The sequence below is a fragment of the Oncorhynchus clarkii genome, chromosome 17, assembly GCF_045791955.1.
Source record: "Oncorhynchus clarkii lewisi isolate Uvic-CL-2024 chromosome 17, UVic_Ocla_1.0, whole genome shotgun sequence".
Taxonomy (NCBI): domain Eukaryota; kingdom Metazoa; phylum Chordata; class Actinopteri; order Salmoniformes; family Salmonidae; genus Oncorhynchus; species Oncorhynchus clarkii.
This window is the reverse complement of record NC_092163.1, coordinates 47064228-47085495: the sequence shown is the minus strand read 5'-3', so window position 1 is coordinate 47085495 and position 21268 is coordinate 47064228. Positions and strand designations below refer to the sequence as shown.

The following is a 21268-nucleotide window of genomic DNA, read 5'->3' as shown; positions in this document are numbered from 1 at the left end:
TTTGAAATGTTGCTTAACTGTCAGTACGCTTGCACCTATCAGAATGGATCTCTTCCTTTACTCCGTGTGCAAAAAAAGGAGCGGGAGTGAGAGCCAGCAATGAAACAAGGAAAGGGCAGATACTTTCATTGTGGGAAGCAGGTGAATGCACATTACTGTTGACCAAATAACGATTTTAGAACCAAAAAATCTGCAGGCATGTTGTGTAGCCGAATCACCGATGTAAGCAAAATTGCTTTGTTAAGAGGGAAATGACAGTGTCAGCAATTTTCGGTTTAGCGTACCAACTCTAGTCTTGGTGTCTATCAAATTGTAAAGGCTACCTTGTTCTCTCCTCTGGCAACGGAGCGACGCGCACTGGCACACGCAGAGGCACACGTGGATAGCTCTCTAACATCTTGAAAGTGCGCCTTGAGTATTATGACGTTCAAAAGTTTTTTGGGCCGTGGTGGCAACAATTAAGTAGCTGCACAATATAACGGAAACACTAGTCACTTCCTTCACATTTTTTAAGACCTTTGAAAACAGATAAATGAATTTAAGACTACGAACCTCCGGACACCCTGTGAATTGCCACCGTTCTTTGACAACCAGCAGGTTGTGTGCACAGCCGACATTTGTGTTGGTCTATCTTTTAAACACTGTCTTGTTCAGTTTTAGGTGTCATACTCTGGCTGTTCCTCTATGAACACAGAAGGTCTGTTGTTGCTTACCCTGCTGGCCAGACAGGACACGTCCAGACAGGAGACCCCCAGGGCTATCAGACAATGCCACACCTGTGGACACACACAAAGAGGGTAGGAGGTCAGAAGAGGGTCATTGTACTCCCTATAATAGTTTACAATGAATCTTTCCAAACCCTGCATTCAGTATTCAGCATTGAAAAGTAATCACCTCATTCTGGTGTTAATATACAGTGTTGTGTGCTAATCTAGCCCGGTCCATGGTGTTATAATGACTGCTATAGTAACTCACCAGGTAGCCCACAAAGCATAGGTATGCTATACAAAGAAAGCCCGCCAGCACATAGAGAGCCACACTGCTTAGGCTGGTCACATAGACCACCACAAAGTGCATGTTGATGGCACAGACCACCAGGATGACCACCCCTCCGCCTATCTTCCACACCCTGAGGAGCACAGGCACAACTGAGATGGTAAGTTGGCACAATGATAAATTGTCACCGTCATCACATGTATGAAATCATTTCTCTATCAGTGCAAATACATAAAATCTAACTGCATCCAAAATGGCACCCTTATTTCCTACAGGCCCTGTTCATATTATGTAGGGAATAGTGCTGAGCGATGAATCAAAATTTCAGGGGGGGTTCGGTTATTTATATATATATTTTTTTTGTGAATGTTACCCCCTTTTCTCCCCAATTTTCGTGGTATCCAATTGTTGTACTATCTTGTCTCATTGCTACAACTCCTGTACGGGCTCGGGAGAGACGAAGGCTGAATGTCATGCGCCCTCCGATACACAACCCAACCAGCCGTACTGCTTCTTAACACAGCGCGCATCCAACCCGGAAGCCAGCCGCACCAATGTGTCGGAGGCTACACCGTGCACCTGGCAACCTTGGCTAGCGCGCACTGCGCCCGGCCCGCCACAGGAGTTGCTGGTGCGCGATGAGACAAGGAGATCCCTACCGACCAATCCCTCCCTAACCCGGACGACGCTAGGCCAATTGTGCGTCGCCCCACGGACCTCCCGGTCGCGGCCGGTTACGACAGAGCCTGGGCGCGAACCCAGGGACTCTAATGGCACAGCTGGCGCTGCAGTACAGCGCCCTTAACCACTGCGCCACCCGGGAGGCTGGGGTTCGGTTATTAAACAGCTAATTGACAGACGTCGGTTCAATTAGTTTCTCTAGAGAAATCAAGTAATTCACAAGATAAATTAAGTCAAGAACTATGTTGGACGCTGGGCTCATTGGAAGTTGTAGTTTTCATTAGCCAAATATTCAACCTAGCTTAACGCAGAAACTTGGTAATTAACTATAATGAATGACCATAATCCATTGCGCCTGTTCTTTGGATACACACAGACCATAGGAGACCGCATGAAAGAGGAATGACAACACAACGAAGAGAGGGACAGACAGTTTGTGAGGTAGCTCTACCTGATTGATAGTTTAGCTACTACTATCCTACCTAAATAGGATGACTTGTTCAATGGGAAGCACAGAAAAAACAGATGGTTGTCTGGCTGGCTGCTACTGCTTGAGTAGAGATGAGATGGAGTCTCGTGTGGCTCAGTTGGTAGCATGGCGAGTGCAACACAAGGGTTGTGGGATCAATTCCCACGGAGACCAGTACAAAAAAACGTAGCTTTCACTACTGTAAGTCACTCTTGATAAGAGCATCTGCTAAAATAACTAAAATGTTCCACTACAAGTCCATGGTGTTTGCCTACAAAACAAAAAGAGGAACTGCCCCTTCCTACCGTCAGGCTATGCTCAAACCCTTCATCTCAACCCGAGCACTCCGTTCTACCATCTCTGGTCTCTTGGCCCTCCCACCGATAATGGGAGGGCAGCCCCCACTCTGCCCAATCTCTTCTCTGTCCTGGCACCAAAAATGTTGGAACCAGCTTCCCCCTGAAACTAGGACAGCAGAGTCCCTGCTCATCTTCCAAAAGCACCTGAAACCATAACTCTTCAAATAATATCTTAAATAATCTCCTCCTCACCTCAACTACTATGCCTGTAATATGTGGTTGTCCCACCTAGCTATCTTAAGATTAATCCACTCACTAACTGTAAGTCGCTCTGGATAGGAGTGTCTGCTAAATGACTCAAAATGTAAATGTAAAATGAGATGATGATTTAAAAGGAATTAAATTATAAAGTCATCAAATAAAAACTAAGTAATATACACAACTGAAATATTGTATTAAAGTAAGTAATGTGAATACATTTTGGTTGAGAAGCAGTAATAGGCATTCACTACCATCATGCGGCTCTTATTGTTTTATTCTGTGTTGTTACAGAATTCAACCCACTGTCAGTGGCAGGAAAAAGGCAGGTGATGGCTGAGGGAAGCTCTAAAATCATTTTAATGTCATTATTTCAAAATGCATTTAATGTTTAAAATAATACTGATTATTTTTTAATAACCGAACCAACCTCAAAAAGCACTAATCGCTCAGCACAAGTAGAAAAGTAGGTTATATTTGAGACGCATCCCTGTCATCACGTTTATGAATTAATTGGTCTATCGGTGAAAACACAGAACCAATCGAAGTCATATAATAATAATTTGGTGGGTGCTTATATTTTTCCTATTTTATGTACGTATGAATTATACGCATCTGTGAATCGGAAATGTGTTGTTTTTTTTTTGCATATCACAACTCCCCTCAGAGTCAGGGTCAGCCATTATCAAAGGCAACCCTGGAGCAATTAAGGTTAGGTGCCTTGCTCAAGGGCATATCGACAGATTTTTCACCTTGTCGGCTCGGGGATTAGAACAAGCGGTTACTGGCCCAACGCTCTAACCCCTACCTGGCAGGAGACCTGCCGCCCATCTCTGGGGTAGAGGGTTATGATGACTCACAGTCCATTAGCGAAGTCATTCATGATGGATGTCAGACTGGTGAAGGTCAGGATGGGGATCAGAGCAAACGGCAGCTATAGAACAAGGAAAGGCAGAAAGAACAGTTAAAACTGACTGCATTCAGTCCCCTTCTATACCTTTGAATACAAGCATCAGCATAACACACTAAAAGACTCCCAGCCAGCCCTGATTAGCTGCACTGAGAGGACAGCAGTACCCAGTCTCCATGGTGTTCCCTCTCTAACCTGCATGTCCCCAGACCCAGCCTCTACTCTCTCTAACCTGCCCCCTTGTCTCCTCTCTCTGACCTGCATGTCCCCAGCCCTCATGTCTCCTCTCTGTCAAGCCTCCCTGTCTCCTCTCTCTCTTTGTCCTCCATGTCCCCAGACCTCCCACTCGCTCCGACCTGCATGCTCTGCAGCACGTTGAGGAAGTCGTTCATGCCCGTCAGGTGCTGCACGTCCTGGAAGATGGCCACCAGCAGGGTGGGGAAGATGGCGATGGAGCGGGTGAGAAGAACCCGTGCAAAACGGGACCAACGCAGATTCAAGAAACCCTGAGGCAGGGGCAAAGAGAGAGAGAAAACTAACAGTCAACACACCCACACAAAACCCATTATCTTCCCCACACACACACACACACAGTAATGGTTAACAATACAATTTGCACACTCTCTCAAACACACAGAAGCACAGTCAATGAGTATATCAGCACATTCTCACCTCCATGACAAACTGGCCAGAGTAAGTGCCAGTCATGGTGGAGCTCTGTCCGGCAGCAAGGATCCCGATGGCCCAGATGTAGAGGGCTACAGGGCCAAAGAAACAACCCAGCACCACCCCCTGTACAGTCAGAGAGAGACAGACAGATATATACAGAAAGACAGTCCCCTTTATGGTTATGCATCTTATCAAGACGTAAATAAATGTTATTTCATGACAAATTTATTGACAGATCCTGTCATTTCCTATCACAGGAGGCCATGTAGACTGTTGTTAATCCATTAAAAAGACGTACCCCCTTGTAGATGTCCACCTGTAGCCTGCTGTTGTCCAGGGGGAAGAGGTCTGTGTGTGGACTGTCTGATGCATTGCACATTGCATTCTGTGACACACAGAGAAGAGCAGCAGCACATCACAACCAAAGGACGTCACTGATTTAGAGGTGCCATACTGGCCATGCTATATTACTATTTATAAACTGGGTGGTTTGAGCCCTGAATGCTGATTGGCTTATAGCCGTGGTATATCAGACCGTATACCACAAGTATAACAAAAGTTATTTTTACTCTTCTAATTAGGTTGGTAACCAGTTTATAATAGTAATAAGGCACATCGGAGGTTTGTAATATATGGCCAATATACCACGACTAAGGGCTGTGTCCAGCCACTCCGTGTTGCGTCGTGCATAAGAACAATCCTTAACCGTGGTATATTGGCCATATACCACTCCTCCTCGGGCCTTGTTGCTTAAATAAAACATCTGTAAAGGAGTGTTACATTCTGAGACATAAGATGACATGCTGGGTCTGGTTAGTCATTATACCCACCACTTCAATGTTGGTTTTCTCGTAGAAGGCCTCGGCAAACACTGCTACAACGAAGACGTTGATGAGGAAGGAGATGAAGAGAGCGATAGTTGACTCGATGAAGTAGTATTTGTTGGCCTCCTTCACCTCCTTCTTGTTCCCACGATCTATTGACCGAGACTAGACGATAAAATATCATTCATATTAATTAAAATATAAAATCACAATTGCTGTGACATTGGACTTTCAGGTTGTTTGCCCCAAAAACTGTTGCAATGATTCTGTTCCAATTATTCTCAAAATGTATTCACTAATATTATATATGTCATAGTGAAGGTTTATGATGGCTCTGGGGCGGCAGGTAGCCTAGAGGTTACAGAGGAGAGTCAGCAACCGGAGGCAGGAAGTAAGCTGGCAAACTGGAGGGTTGCTGGTATCAAATCCCAGTTTTCATGGGCACACAAATTCAAAATAATGTATGCGATTCCAAAATCAAATGCTTCCAACCAAAAGATTCACCTTACCTTGATACTTAAAACCTAAATCGATGCAGTCATTAACGTGGTTCTTCAATAATTATGCATTTGGTGTCCAGCTGATTAGTTAAGCCGTGATATTTTCACATCATCTGATCCAAGAAGGAATTTTCCAAATGACAATCAAGAGACAAACAGCTGTTGTGATGGCACATGTGATGCAACAACAGCCCAAGTGCTGGAAAAAAAGAGTTTGCGAGAAATGTCCAGAACAGGTATTCCCAAACGGGGGTACCCCAGTTGCCGTCAGGTGAACGCCAAATAAAAACGTGATTCACATTTTCAAAAAGTCCATTTAGATTTTCCAACGGGTTTATACATTTGGATGAGGTTTTATTTCCTCGCCTGAGTAGCCTCATTTCACTGCCAAAAATAGTGAAATGAGCGAAATAACAACACAATGTCAAATACAGGTAGCCAAGTCCAATAATTAACATCCAATCACATTAAACCGTTACTCTCTCGCGGGAATTCCAAAAGTAGCTGCTGCTCATTCCGTTTGCTTGAAAACTGATAAATTGTATAAATAAATAATTGAAAAGTAAGGCCCGCGTCCATAGAGACACATACCAGCTCTACTGGTAGTACTGCTACGACCAGCAGTACTACACCTGCACCTGTCGACGACACAAGTTGTTCTGCTTTCACAAGCACATCCAATGCTAGCATCAGTAATTATACATGTGTTGTTAGCACAGCTAGCATGGACACTGACAGATGTGAATCTGATGCAGCCGAAGAGCTACTGTCCCCTTACCCGGGAAAGCCCCGAACAATAGACAAGGACGTTGGACCATCGAAGAGGCGCAAATATGATGAGAACTACATTGATTTAGGGGTCACTTATATTGGGAGTAGTGCCTTTCCTATGCGCAAAAGTACTATCTCACAACTCAATGAAACCTTCACTATTGCGCAGACATTTAGAAACAGAACATGCCAATTTCAAAAATAAGCCACGGAAGTTTTTTGAGCGAGAATTAAGATGACTTTCAAGTAGTAAGACATGTATAAAAGCAACAGATACCATTAATAAGAAGGGGCTAGAAGTGTCTTATATGATGATCTACCAAGTGGCTAGGACAGGAAAGCCCCATTCTATTGTGGAGGACTTAATTCCTCCTGCTGCGGCAGATATGGCTGGGACAATGCTGTGGGAAAAAAACTATACAGACAATGCCTTCATCAAACAATACTGTTTCCCAACACAGTGACATGGCAGGAGATGTTTTGAAAGAATTACTGCTTAGCATACAAGCCAGTGAATTCTATGCGTTAAAGCTGGATTAGTCAACAGAAGTGGCGGGCCAGGCACAGCTCCTTGTATACAGTGCCTTGCGAAAGTCTTCGGCCCCCTTGAACTTTGCGACCTTTTGCCACATTTCAGGCTTCAAACATAAAGATATAAAACTGTATTTTTTTGTGAAGAATCAACAAGTGGGACACAATCATGAAGTGGAACGACATTTATTGGATATTTCAAACTTTTTTAACAAATCAAAAACTGAAAAATTGGGCGTGCAAAATTATTCAGCCCCCTTAAGTTAATTATGTCTTATGTCTTATGTCTCTATCAGTTTTGCACATCGAGAGACTGAAATGTTTTCCCATTCCTCCTTGCAAAACAGCTCGAGCTCAGTGAGGTTGGATGGAGAGCATTTGTGAACAGCAGTTTTCAGTTCTTTCCACAGATTCTCGATTGGATTCAGGTCTGGACTTTGACTTGGCCATTCTAACACCTGGATATGTTTATTTTTGAACCTTTCCATTGTAGATTTTGCTTTATGTTTTGGATCATTGTCTTGTTGGAAGACAAATCTCCGTCCCAGTCTCAGGTCTTTTGCAGACTCCATCAGGTTTTCTTCCAGAATGGTCCTGTATTTGGCTCCATCCATCTTCCCATCAATTTTAACCATCTTCCCTGTCCCTGCTGAAGAAAAGCAGGCCCAAACCATGATGCTGCCACCACCATGTTTGACAGTGGGGATGGTGTGTTCAGCTGTGTCGCTTTTACGCCAAACATAACGTTTTGCATTGTTGCCAAAAAGTTCAATTTTGGTTTCATCTGACCAGAGCACCTTCTTCCACATGTTCGGTGTGTCTCCCAGGTGGCTTGTGGCAAACTTTAAACGACACTTTTTATGGATATCTTTAAGAAATGGCTTTCTTCTTGCCACTCTTCCATAAAGGCCAGATTTGTGCAATATACGACTGATTGTTGTCCTATGGACCGAGTCTCCCACCTCAGCTGTATATCTCTGCAGTTCATCCAGAGTGATCATGGGCCTCTTGGCTGCATCTCTGATCAGTCTTCTCCTTGTATGAGCTGAAAGTTTAGAGGGACGGCCAGGTCTTGGTAGATTTGCAGTGGTCTGATACTCCTTCCATTTCAATATTATCGCTTGCACAGTGCTCCTTGGGATGTTTAAAGCTTGGGAAATCTTTTTGTATCCAAATCCAGCTTTAAACTTCTTCACAACAGTATCTCGGACCTGCCTGGTGTGTTCCTTGTTCTTCATGATGCTCTCTGCGCTTTTAACGGACCTCTGAGACTATCACAGTGCAGGTGCATTTATACGGAGACTTGATTACACACAGGTGGATTGTATTTATCATCATTAGTCATTTAGGTCAACATTGGATCATTCAGAGATCCTCACTGAACTTCTGGAGAGAGTTTGCTGCACTGAAAGTAAAGGGGCTTAATAATTTTGCACGCCCAATTTTTCAGTTTTTGATTTGTTAAAAAAGTTTGAAATATCCAATAAATGTCGTTCCACTTCATGATTGTGTCCCACTTGTTGTTGATTCTTCACAAAAAAATACAGTTTTATATCTTTATGTTTGAAGCCTGAAATGTGGCAAAAGGTCGCAAAGTTCAAGGGGGCAGAATACTTTCGCAAGGCACTGTATGTCCATTACGTTTATGGGGGGGTCAGTTAAGGAAGACATCTTCTTCTGCAAACCAGGACAACAGGAGGGGATCTTTTTAAAGTACTGGATAGCTTTGTGACATCAAATGGACTTTGCTGTTCAAGATGTGTTGGTATCTGACCTGATGGCGCAAAAGCCATAACAGGGAGACATAGTGGAGTGGTAACGAGCGTGCAAGCAGTTGCTCCCGATGCCACTTGGGTACATTGCAGCATCCTCGAGAGGCTCTTGCTGCCAAAGGAATGCCTGACAGCTTGAAATACGTTTTGGACACTACAGTGAAAATGGTTAACTTTGTTAAAGCAAGGGCCCTGAATTCTCGTGTATTTTCTGCACTATGCAATGATATGGGCAGCAAGCAGTAACGCTTTTACAACATACAGAAGTGCGCTGGTTATCAAGGGGCAAAGTATTGACATGTTTTTTTAAATTGAGAGACAGGCTTAAAGTTTTCTTTACTGACCATAATTTTTACTTGTCTGATCACTTGCATGATGACGAGTTTCTCACAAGACTGGCCTATCTGGGTGATGTTTTTTCTCACCTGAATGATCTGAATATAGGATTACATGGACTCTCCGCAACTATATTCAATGTGCGGGACAAAATTGAGCCTAAGATTAAGAAGTTAGAGCTCTTCTCTGTCTGCATTAACAAGAACACACAGGTCTTCCCATCATAGATTTTTTTTGTTGTGAAAATGAACAAGCTTACGGACAATGTCAAATGTGATATAGCGAAGCACCTGAGTAAGCTGGGTGTGCGATTACGCAGGTACCTTCCCGAAACGGACGACACAAACAACTTTCATATCCCTTTCATGCCCTGCCTCCTGTCCACTTACCGATATCTGAACAAGAAAGCCTCATCGAAATTGCAACAAGCGGTTCTGTGAAAATGTAATTTAATCAGAAGCCACTGCCAGATTTCAGGATTGAGCTGCGCTCAGAGTATCCTGCCTTGGCAAATCATGCTGTTAAGACACTGATGCCCTTTGCAACCACGTACCTATGTGAGAGTGGATTCTCAGCCCTCACTAGAATGAAAACTAAATACAGGCACAGGCTGTGTGTGGAAAATGATTTAAGACTGAGACTCTTTCCAATACAACCCAACATTGCAGAGTTATGTGCCTCCTTTCAAGCACACCCTTCTCATTATGCTGAAGTGAGTTATTCACAATTTTCAATGAACAAATAAGGTTTTAAATGTAAGATGGCTAAATAAATAGCAAAATAATTGAATATTATTATTTGTGCCCTGGTCCTATAAGAGCTCTTTGTCACTTCCCACGAGCCGGTTGTGACAAACTCACACTCATTCTTATGTTTAATTAATGTATCGTATAGTGTGTGTGTGTGTGTGGCAGGCTTACAATGATGGCAAAAAACAACATCGGAGTGTCCGCTGACCCTGGTGATAGAGGGGATACACAGCTCGAGGTTGAATGTTTGAACGGGTACGGGACTATAAAAAGTTTGGGAACCACTGGTCCAGCATATTTTGGAGTCTCATTCATTACGCAAGTGAAGACAGTTGTGCCTGGTTCTACGTTTGCTCGAAATATCCCTAGCAAATTGATATGGATCTGTTGTTGTCTGCTTGATTTACAGAAGCATCTTGTTAGATTTAACAGAGAACGCATCAAGGTAATGAGTTCATATGTTCTGCTGTGTGCAATTGTGTAGTGATGGGTTTGGATTTCTGAGCTTTAACTATTATTAATCATAAGATCTAATAGAGACATGAGGGGTGCAATAGCTGAGGGTTTACACCATGAGTTGTCCGTAGGAGGAAGGGTTATGTTGGGTGAGAGGGGCTGAGTGCAGGGGAAACAGTCACACGTGGCAGTACTGATAAGGGGAGAGAGCCATGGATGAGGGGGTCGAGGTCAAGTCAGGTTAAGGGAAGAGGAACCGTTTATTTCCCATATCACCTCACCTACCTAGTAATAAAGCAATGTTTAGCGAGAAGGAGGAGACTCCACCCAAAGTGGGGTACATATACCACCACTATTGTAACCATGTCTTTGTCGATTCACCTGTTCGATCCTTTGGGAAGAATACATTTGGTTTAAGCTTTCATAGTGTCTGTCAAGTTCTTACACTGATAATTAGAACCTAACAGTAGGATAGACCAGGGGTTCCCAAACTTTATCAATCGAGGCCCCCCTTCCAGCATTGGGCAACATCCTGCACCCCTGCTGAGCACGAGTCATGCCTATTTATATGGGTAAAAGCACTGTTCATAACACAAACTCTTCACAACCCACTTGTTGGTGGAGATAATTTTTTAGGTTAAAGCTCATTTCATGCAATTCTACACATTTTGTCATGGGGTGCAAAAAAAATCAAGTTTTTTTGCAATTCAATACATGTTGCCATGTCTAATGTGTCACTAAAAGTTACAAAAATATTGCACCAATATCTATGGTCTAAAAAAACATCTCCAAGGTCTGCAATGACTGACATGATAAGAGGAACTGATTCCAATTTCAAAATTATACCTTGTGCATTCTACTACTACAACTTTCAAGAGTAAGTTTAAAGCCGGACTGAGTTCCTTTAACCTCTTAGATGTTGATTTCCACAGACAGAGTTCCTTTAACCCCGCGCACAGTTTGGGATCCACTGGGATGGAATATTGCGCAAAACCAAACCCTGTTCCTATGATTTATTCTGGATATAATGACAAAGTATACTGAACAAATATATAAACATTCTTCCACTGCAAATCTACCATTCCAGTGTTTTACTTGCTATATTGTATTTACTTCGCCACCATGGCCTTTTTCTTGCCTTTACCTCCCTTCTCACCTCACTTGCTCACATTGTATATAGACTAATTTTCTACTGTATTATTGACTGTATGTTTTTTTTACTCCATGTGTAACTCTGTGTTGTTGTATGTGTTGAACTGCTTTGCTTTATCTTGGCAAAGTAGCAATTGTAAATGAGGACTTGTTCTCAACTTGCCTACCTGGTTAAATAAAAGGTGAAATAAAAATAAATTGCAACAATTTCAAAAGGTTTTTATTGAGTTACATTTCATACGAGGAAATAAATCCATTAGGCCCTAATCTATGGATGTCACATGACTGGGAATAGAAATAAGCATTGGTTGGTCACGGATACCTTAAAAAAAAAAGGTCCCCACAAATAGCCTCAGGATATCGTCACGTTATATCTGTGCATTCAAATTGCCATCAATAAAATGCAATTATGTTTGTTGTCCGTAGCTTATGCCTGCCCATACCATAAACCCACCACCACCTTGGGGCACTCTGTTCACAGTGTTGACATCAGTAAACCGCTCGCCCAAACGATGCCATACATGTGGTCTGCAGGTGTGAGGCCTGTTGGGCGTACCGACAAATTCTCTAAAATGGGCCTCCCGGGTGGCGCAGTGGTTAAGGGCGCTGTACTGCAGCGCCAGCTGTGCCATCAGAGTCCTGGGTTCGCGCCCAGGCTCTGTCGTAACCGGCCGCGACCGGGAGGTCCGTGGGGCGACGCACAATTGGCCTAGCGTCGCCCGGGTTAGGGAGGGCTTGGTCGGTAGGGGTGTCCTTGTCTCATCGCGCACCAGCGACTCCTGTGGCGGGCTGGGCGCAGTGTACGCTAGCCAAGGTGGCCAGGTGCACGGTGTTTCCTCCGGCGCATTGGTGCGGCTGGCTTCCGGGTTGGATGTGCGCTGTGTTAAAGAAGCAGCGGCTTGGTTGGTTGTGTATCGGAGGACGCATTACTTTCAACCTTCGTCTCTCCCGAGCCCGTACGGGAGTTGTAGCGATGAGACAAGATAGTAGCTACTACAACAATTGGATACTACGAAATTGGGGAGAAAAAAAGCGTAAAATTCAAAAAAAATAAAAAAAATAATAAAATAAAAAATTCTCTAAAATGATGTTGGAGGCGGCTTATGGTAGAGAAATTAACATTAAATGATCTGGCAACAGCTCTGGTGGACATTCCTGCAGTCAGCATGCCAATTACAAGCTCCCTCAAAACCTGAGACATCTGCACATTTTAGAATGGCCTTTTATTGTCCCCAGCACAAGGTGCAATGATCATGCTGTTTAAATCAGATTCTTGATATGCCACATGGATGGATTACTTTTGGTAAAGTAGAAATGCATATGCATAATGTGCATATGGAACATTTCTGGGATCATTTATTTCAGTTTATTTCAAAACTTTACATGTTGCATTTATATTTTTGTTCAGTGGGCTTATTCACAATATGTTCTGGTAATTAAATAACATGACAAATACATTTGGTTTTCCATGTTACACCTGCAATTTAAACAATACGAGGGGCTTAAAGACGACAACTTGAACTTGGAGCTCAGAAATTAAAATACTTGAATAGGCCAACCTTAAAAATTAGACATTGCCTCAATTTGTTGCTTGAAAAGTCCTTGTAATTATTGGAGACAATTTATAAGTCATAATTAACACCCTTATAATTATCTGTGATTTCATTTTTGATCAGTTAATGAGAGAGGTTGCCACTTTCGTTTGTTTCCCGCTACTTCAATTGAAGGGTGTTACTCTACTCTGTTGAGGTAAAACCATGTGCGGTTATTATGAGGACGACATCTAATGTTGGCTTCAACTTGGCTTTCCATACAAATCCTTCTGTTTAAAAAAGCAACCTGGTTTTTGGTCACTTTCTCATTATAAAAACAGCGACTGTGAGATTAAAAATTGTGAGATTAATGCTACCGCTTTTTATGTGTGCCTGCGTCTGCCATAGTCTACAGAAAATAAATGCATGCATCCAATCTATTTCGTCAGGCAATGTACACATTATTCTCACATTTAATCATTTGAATATCAATGCATTGGCACGGCCTACAAAATGCATTATTCTTAAAGTGATAATGGCCTACTTTTTCTGACACTTTTAGCATTTTTGTTTTGGGGGCGGGGTTCTGTATTAGGCCCTATATAACATTGAGGTCCTTGAACATTACAATTAAGTATTTTAAAAGGTCCATGAAAGTCCTTGAATTTGACTTATCAATGTCTGTATGAACCCTGCTTAAAGGATGTATAGTCTAGGCCTATGTTGTTGTATAGCTGGAGTTATGGGCCAATTTGCATATATTCATTCCTCTAAGTACATATGTGGAACTGCATGAAAATCTTTTTTATTTACGTTTCAAAGCATTTCAAATGTTGATCCCAGTGTCACACATTGGCCCCATTATTTATAGAAAGACCCTTATGTAAGCCTATGTATGTCTGTCTTTCGGAGGCGTTGGGTTAAAAGCGGAAGTCAAATTTCGGTTGGCCCTTGTTTGGTCTTAAGTCATAGTGAAGGTCTGATTCCTTGTACTATGTCCCAATTACTTATTTGACTAAACTGTACGGTCACAGTAAAGGCATTTAGCTCCCCTGTACGATGTCAGTGAAAGTCTTACACTATGGGCTGTTGCGCATTGCAGTCGGATGCCACAGTTGCCATACCAAGCAGTGATGCAGCCAGTCAAGATGCTCTCAATGGTTCAGCTGTATAACGGAGGGTCTGAGGGTTCATACTATGTCAAAGCAGGACTTTGACTCCCCTGCACCATGTCAAGAGACCTACCTTGACGAGAGCTGAGTGCAGGTAGATGTTGTGGGGCATGATGACAGCTCCTACGATGCCCACAGCCTGCTCCATCTGGGCAGGACCACAGCCCTCACAGTGCGGCAGAAACATCCCCTTCAGCAGCTCCCCCTGGTCCGGACGTACCATCACATACTACAGGCACATACAAGAAAAGACAGTCAGATACACATACGCAGAAACAAAAACCTACCAAATTCTATCAAAGCTACGGTATATATTATCAAACCTGCTGCCAGGTCTACGGGAGAAGTTGGAAAGTGTTAATGATCAATACAGAGAAAAACTTGTTCTTACCTCATACCCAAAGCTTACAGCCATGATTGTGATGAGAAACCCAAAGAAGGCTTCAAGTTTTCTCAGGCCTAAAAAACAAAAGTTGAAAATCACATTGAAACACATCTAGGCAGAAATTGATACACACCAGTACCCAAGGACCATTAAATCACATACACATCTTGGTATGCGTCAAAGAAACACTCACCATATTTATCTAGAAAGAGGAACACAAAGGTGTCAATGATGGTGATGAGGACACCTCCCCAAAGTGGAATCCTGGTAGATGGCAAACAACAATGTTAGTTTGAGCCCAATAAATTGACCTCTAGAGCGGCCGTTTTATGCCTATGTCTACATCTCAAAAGTCACTGCATGTCTGCATCTCCACTTTTGACCAGAGGCACCCTATTCCCTATATTGTGCACTACTTTTGTGACAAAGGTTATACAGTGCATTCATTATACAGTGTATTCAGACCCTTTGACTTTTTCCACGTTTTTTGTTATGTTACAGCCTTATTCTAAAATGGGTTAAATCGTTGTCGTCGTCGTCGTCCCCCAATCAATCTACACACAATACCCCATAATGACAAAGCAAAAACTGTTTTTTAGAATTTTTTACAAATGCATTAAAAATCTAAAACTGAAATATAACATTTACTTAAGTATTCAGACCCTTTACTCAGAACTTTGTTGAAGAACCTTTGGCAGCGATTACAGCCTCGAGTCTTCTTGGGTATGATGCTACAAGCCTGGAACATTTGGGGAGTTTCTCCCATTCGTCTCTGCAGATCCTCTCAAGCTCTGTCAGGTTTGATGGTGAGCATAGCTGCACAGCTATTTTCAGGTCTCTCCAGAGATGTTCGATCTGGTTCAAGTCCGGGCTCTGGTTGGGCCACTCAAGAACATTCAGAGACTTCTTTTGAAGCAACTCCTGCATTGTCTTGGCTGTGTGCTTAGGGTTGTTGACCTGTTGGAAGATGAACCTTCACCCCAGTTGGAGGTGCTGAGCGCTTTGGAGAAGGTTTTTTTATCAAAGATCTCTCTGTACTTTACTCCGTTCACCTTTCCCTCGATCCTGACTGGTCCTCCAGACGTGATGCTTGGTATTCAGGCTAAAGAGTTCAATATTGGTTTCATCAATATTGTTAATCATGGTCAGAGTCCTTTAGGTCTCTTTTGGCAAACTCCATGCGGGGTGTCATGTGCCTCATACTGAGGAGTGAATTCCGTCTGACCACTCTACCATAAAGGTCTGACTGGTGGTGCTGCAGAGATGGTCGTCCTTCTGGAAGGTTCACCCATCTCCACAGAGGAACTCTGGAGCTCTGTCAGAGTGACCATCGGGTTCTTGGTCACCTCCCTTCCCTCTAGGAAGAGTCTTGGTGGTTCCAAACTTCTTCCATGTAAGAATGACGTTGGCCACTGTGTTCTTGGGTACCTTCAATGCTGCAGACATTTTTTGGTACCCTTCCCAAGATCTGTGCCTCGACACAATCCTGTCTTATATAGACAGATGTCTGCCTTTCCAAATCATGTTCAATCAATTGAATTTACCACAGGTGGACTGCAATCAAATTGTATAAACATTTCAAGGATGATCAATGGAAACAGGATGCACCCAAGCTCAATTTTGAGGTATTTCTGTTTCTTATAAATGTGCAAAAATATCTAAAAACCTGTTTTGGCTTTGTCATTATGGGGTATTGTGTGTAGATTGATGATTTTATTAATCCATTTCAGAATAAGCGCGTGTCAGTGCGTGACGTCAGTGTGTCATGTACTGGAAAAGAGTCTATACATTATTCTATTTCTGTGTGACCATGCTTTATACACTGCAGCACTGCACTGGTACCACTGTGTCTTGGCAGTGATATTTGAACAGGAAGTTTAAACTAGAAGAAGTATGTCTCAACTCACAGCCAAACAAAACAACTGGAAAGGGAAATATGAACTTGGAGATTAAACAAACTTCCTTGCCGAAGAACAAATTGTGGTCAAGGGGTCTGAATACTTTCCGAATGCACTGACAAAGTGCATTCGTCCCAGACGTGAGCTGTCCAGTGACGCGAGCCTACCAGACAAGTTAAATACCAACTATGCGCACTTCGAAGCTAGCAACACTCAAATGCATGCACCCTCTGTTACGGACGACTGTGTGATCACGCTCTCCGTAGCCGATGTGAATAAGACCTTTAAACAGGTTAACATTCTCAAGGCCACAGGGCCAGAAACATCACCAGGACGCGTACTCAGAGCATGCACTGACCAGCTGGTGTCTTCACTGACATTTTCAACATCTCCCTGACCCAGTCTGTAATACCTACATGTTTCCTTTATTTATTTATTTATTTTATTTTTATTTTTTAATTTTACCCCTTTTTCTCCCCAATTTCATAGTATCCAATTGTTGTAGTAGCTACTATCTTGTCTCATCGCTACAACTCCCGTACGGGCTCGGGAGAGACGAAGGTTGAAAGTCATGCGTTCTCCGATACACAACCAACCAAGCCGCTGCTTCTTTAACACAGCGCACATCCAACCCGGAAGCCAGCCGCACCAATGCGCCGGAGGAAACACCGTGCACCTGGCCACCTTGGCTAGCGCGCACTGCGCCCAGCCCGCCACAGGAGTCGCTGGTGCGCGATGAGACAAGGACACCCCTACCGACCAAGCCCTCCCTAACCCGGGCGACGCTAGGCCAATTGTGCGTCGCCCCACGGACCTCCCGGTCGCGGCGGGTTACGACAGAGCCTGGGCGCGAACCCAGGACTCTGATGGCACAGCTGGCGCTGCAGTACAGCGCCCTTAACCACTGCGCCACCCGGGAGGCCCTAATACCTACATGTTTCAAGCAGACCACCATAGTCCCTGTGCCCAAGAATACCAAGGTAACCTGTCTAAATGGCTATTGCCCTGTAGCACTCACATCTGTAGCCATGAAATGCTTTGAAAGGCTGGTCATAACTCACATCAACATCATCATCCCAGACACCCTGGACCCACTCCAATTCGCATACCACTCCAACAGGTAACACAATCTCTATTGCACTCCACACTGCCCTTTCACACCTGGATAAAAGGAATACCTATGTGAGAATGCTGTTCATTGACTACAACTCAGTATTCAACACCAATGTGCCCTTCAAGCTCATCACTAAGCTAAGGACCCTGGGATTAAACACCTCCCTCTGCAACTGGATCCTGGACTTCTTGATGGGCCGCCCCCAGGTGGTGAGGGTAGGCAACAACATATCTGCCACGCTGACCCTCAACACAGTGGCCCCTTAGGGGTGAGTGCTTAATCCCCTCCTGTACTCCCTGTTCACCGATGACTGCATGGCCGCACAACTCAAACACAATCATTAAGTTTGCCGATGACAACGGTGGTAGGCCTGATCACCGACAACGAGACAGCCTCAGGGAGGTCGTCAGAGACCGGGCAGTGTGGTGCCAGGACAAAAACCTCTCCCTCAACGTCAGCAAGACAGAGGCGCTGATTGTGGACTACAGGAAACGGAGGGCCAAGCACACCCCCATCCACTGGGCTGTTGTGAGCAGGTCGAGAGCTTCAAGTTTCTTGGTGTCCACATCACTAAGGAACTATCATGGCCCACAAACATCAACACAATAGTGAAGAGGGCATAACAACACTTCTTCCCCCTCAGGAGGCTGAAAGGATTTGGCATGGGCCCTGAAATCCTCAAAAGGTTCTACAGCTGCACCATTGAGAGTATCTTGACTGGCTGCATCACGGCTTGGTATGGCAACTGTTTGGCATCTGACCGCAAGACGCTACAGAGGGTAGTGCGTACGGCCCAGTATATCCCTGGGGCCGAGCTCCCTGCCATCCAGGACCTCTAGACCAAGCGGTGTCAGAGGAAGGCCCTAAAAATGGTCTAATACTCCTACCACCCAAGTCAGACTGTTCTCTCTGCTACCGCATGGCAAGTTGTACCGATGCACCAGGTCTGGAACCAACAGGACCCTGAACAGCTTCTACCCCCCCAAGCTAGAAGACTGCTAAATAGTTCAAAAGTTAACTAATAGCTACCCAGAATATAGGCATTGACCCTAGTCACTTTATCCCTACCTATACATATCTACCTCAATTACCTCGTACCCCTGCATATCGACCCAGTACTCGTACCTTGTGTATATAGCAAACTCCTTGTGTTATTATTTGTTCTATTTCTTCTACTATTTATATGTTTGTCTCTACATTGTTGGGAAGGTCCCGTAAGTTAGCATTTCCCTGTTCGTCCACACGTATTTACGAAGCATGTGACAAATAAAATGTGGTTCTTAGTGTAGTAAATTGTAGTCTAGTTGGGCACTGGCTGGTGGTACTGTAGCTACCTGCCAACAGAGAGGAGGTTGAAGGCAATGGCACAGCCAATGACCTCCTGCATGTCTGAGCCAATGATGGCCAGCTCCACCATCAGCCACAGGATAATACGAGGAACCTGGGAGTGAGGAGGGGATGGAGGTGTGAATAACAAGACTGGATATAACACGCACAGCAACCACATTAAATTACATTAAACAAAACCAAACCCTTTTATATGGTGTTATCCCAGAGTGTGTATGAAGTACTGGAGTGTGTGTGTAAGGCGAGGGAGGGATACTCACAGTAGGGTACTGGCGGTTGCAGACCTCTGCTAGATGCATCCCTGTGACAACCCCCAGGCGTGCAGCCAACCTCTGCAAGAGGAGGCCGATGATGGTGGCCCCTAACAATACCCACAGGAGCTGAAAGAGGGAGAACGGTACAATGGTAATGAAGCATGGGATTAAATGAGTCAATGAAGAGATAACTAAGAGAAAAAAGACCAGAGGGAACAGGGTATGCTGATTATAGAATTGAATGGAATAAAGTACAACTTCAATGTCAAACGGAGATAGAACTTTGCAGATTAAATCATTTTTTGCCATAGTTTTTGAGCATAGTACCCCTGCCGCTAGAGAGTGAAGGTCACCCGTGGCTGATGTTGTGTCTGTGTTCACCTTAAAGCCAGCTTTAGCTCCAGACTGTAGATCAGACTCGATGTTCCCTGGGTCCAGATAGGCGATGCTCATCAAGAAACCAGGTCCCGTAAAGGCCCAGAGTTTACGGAAACTGAACATCTGAACGAGAGAATCACAAATAGCACAATTAACGCCTGAAAATAAATCTTAGCATGAAGTATTATCTGTCATTGAAGTTAGGATGATTCATAATTTCTAAACTATTCTATAGTCAAAGCAACTTTGTGTATATCACTTTATACAGGTCATAAACTTAATGTAATAGGCTCTGAGGCCCTGTGATATCACGGACTGAGGTAATAATAATCTCTATGATGTCAGACAGAGGTAACAATAATCGCTGTGATGTCAGACAGGTAATAATCCCTGTGATGTCATAGGCTCTATGACTCAATAATCATTGTGATGTCATACCTGGTGAGGTTATAATAACTCTTGTGATTCCACAGGCTCGATGACTCAATAACTTTGAGGTCAGAGTCCATATGCGGTCATGAAAGCCCTTTGATGCCATAGGCATCTGATGCCGCGTTCAAAACATCTCAAACTTTCGACTTGGAAATAGAGCTCACCTTTATATTTCCAAGTCAAATGTTTGAGTTTCCTACTTGGAAAGTATCAGAATCAACCAATAGAAAGCTCTACGCAAAAAAATATATGCACACTTTTAACTCTGAGGTTCTGAATTGTCTTGAAAGAACCATAGTTTTCCTTGTGATGTCATAGAACCTGGGGGTCATAGGCTCTGTGTTAATAATCCCTGTGAGGTCATAAGCCATGTAATGGCCTCAGTACCTGGGTGACATCCTCTGGGATTGGCACCTTCTCCTCAAAGTATGTAGAGAAGGGCTCGTCGTCTGGGGCCCCAGACACTGTTGAGGATGGCGGAGAGATGGAGCTGTGCTGGTCCTGGGTGGTCTGGATAATCCCATTCTCCTGTGGAGGCTCCTCTGAAGAAAGGAGAGGAAGAGGCAAAAAGGTCCCTCAACAATTTCAACAAAAGCAGCATGTTGCCTATACTTCATTCTGTTGACATGAAAACAACAATTGTGAGCATATGACCCTAAACAATATGAAGAGATTCTATTCTACCCCCACTATTCCCATGACAAGCCATCTGTTCTATACAGCACCAGATGAAAGCAGACCTTCATTGGCAACCTTGCCACAGTCAACAGATTGAAAGCTCTACTTTCATTCTCCACAATCACTTCTGTCATTAACGTCATAAATGCCTAGAAGGCAGCATTTGCCATTTTCAACAAGAAAGTGCCACATATAGCCCGGTACATCAAAGTCATGTGTAAAGAGTGCATCAATCAATACTCTGAAATCAGCTGAGTCCACAGGAAGGACCCACAAACCTGTTTTGACACAATTTTAAACACTTCAGGTTAAAAAGTAAAAGTAGATGTAATGTCAACTATAGGTTAACGCAAGGCGACTAAGGACACCTTTTTCTCTTAAGACATTTTTGTCTACATAAATAGGCTATATCTAGGCCTAATTATACATCTAGAAAGTAAACAAAGAATAGTACTTCAATGCTATATATGCAGTTCCTTAAAAGTTAAAATATTAACAGACTGATCAAACGACTGTTCACGACACGTGATATGAATAAATATTCATTGGTAGGCCTGATCACCGACGAAGTTGAGACAGCCTATAGGGAGATCAAAGACCTGGCAGTGTGATGTGTGCCAAACCCTAACCCAGACGGCGCTGGGCAAATTGTGCGCTACCCTATGGGACTCCCAATCACGGCCGGTTGTGATACAGCCTGGAATC

The 21268-nt window shown here is 43.7% G+C and overlaps 1 protein-coding gene across 3 annotated transcripts in view; it reads right to left on the bottom strand.

Annotated features, from left to right (window-relative positions):
* LOC139370982 (natural resistance-associated macrophage protein 2-like) overlaps window positions 1–21268 on the bottom strand; it is a 48763-nt gene that overhangs the window by 5498 nt on the left and 21997 nt on the right. For 2 of the 3 annotated variants that reach the window (XM_071110934.1, XM_071110933.1), the window contains exons 3-16: window positions 20273–20427; window positions 19457–19576; window positions 19082–19201; window positions 18809–18915; window positions 14656–14726; window positions 14469–14536; window positions 14151–14306; window positions 5113–5271; window positions 4581–4667; window positions 4286–4405; window positions 3970–4119; window positions 3564–3637; window positions 976–1129; window positions 714–776 (exon numbers count right to left, since the gene is read on the bottom strand). In XM_071110934.1, the coding sequence (XP_070967035.1) occupies window positions 714–776; window positions 976–1129; window positions 3564–3637; window positions 3970–4119; window positions 4286–4405; window positions 4581–4667; window positions 5113–5271; window positions 14151–14306; window positions 14469–14536; window positions 14656–14726; window positions 18809–18915; window positions 19082–19201; window positions 19457–19576; window positions 20273–20427 (1604 nt within the window). Of the gene's footprint in view, window positions 1–713; window positions 777–975; window positions 1130–3511; window positions 3638–3969; window positions 4120–4285; window positions 4406–4580; window positions 4668–5112; window positions 5272–14150; window positions 14307–14468; window positions 14537–14655; window positions 14727–18808; window positions 18916–19081; window positions 19202–19456; window positions 19577–20272; window positions 20428–21268 lie in introns of those variants that run through there. The other variant, XM_071110935.1, reaches the window with a different exon arrangement.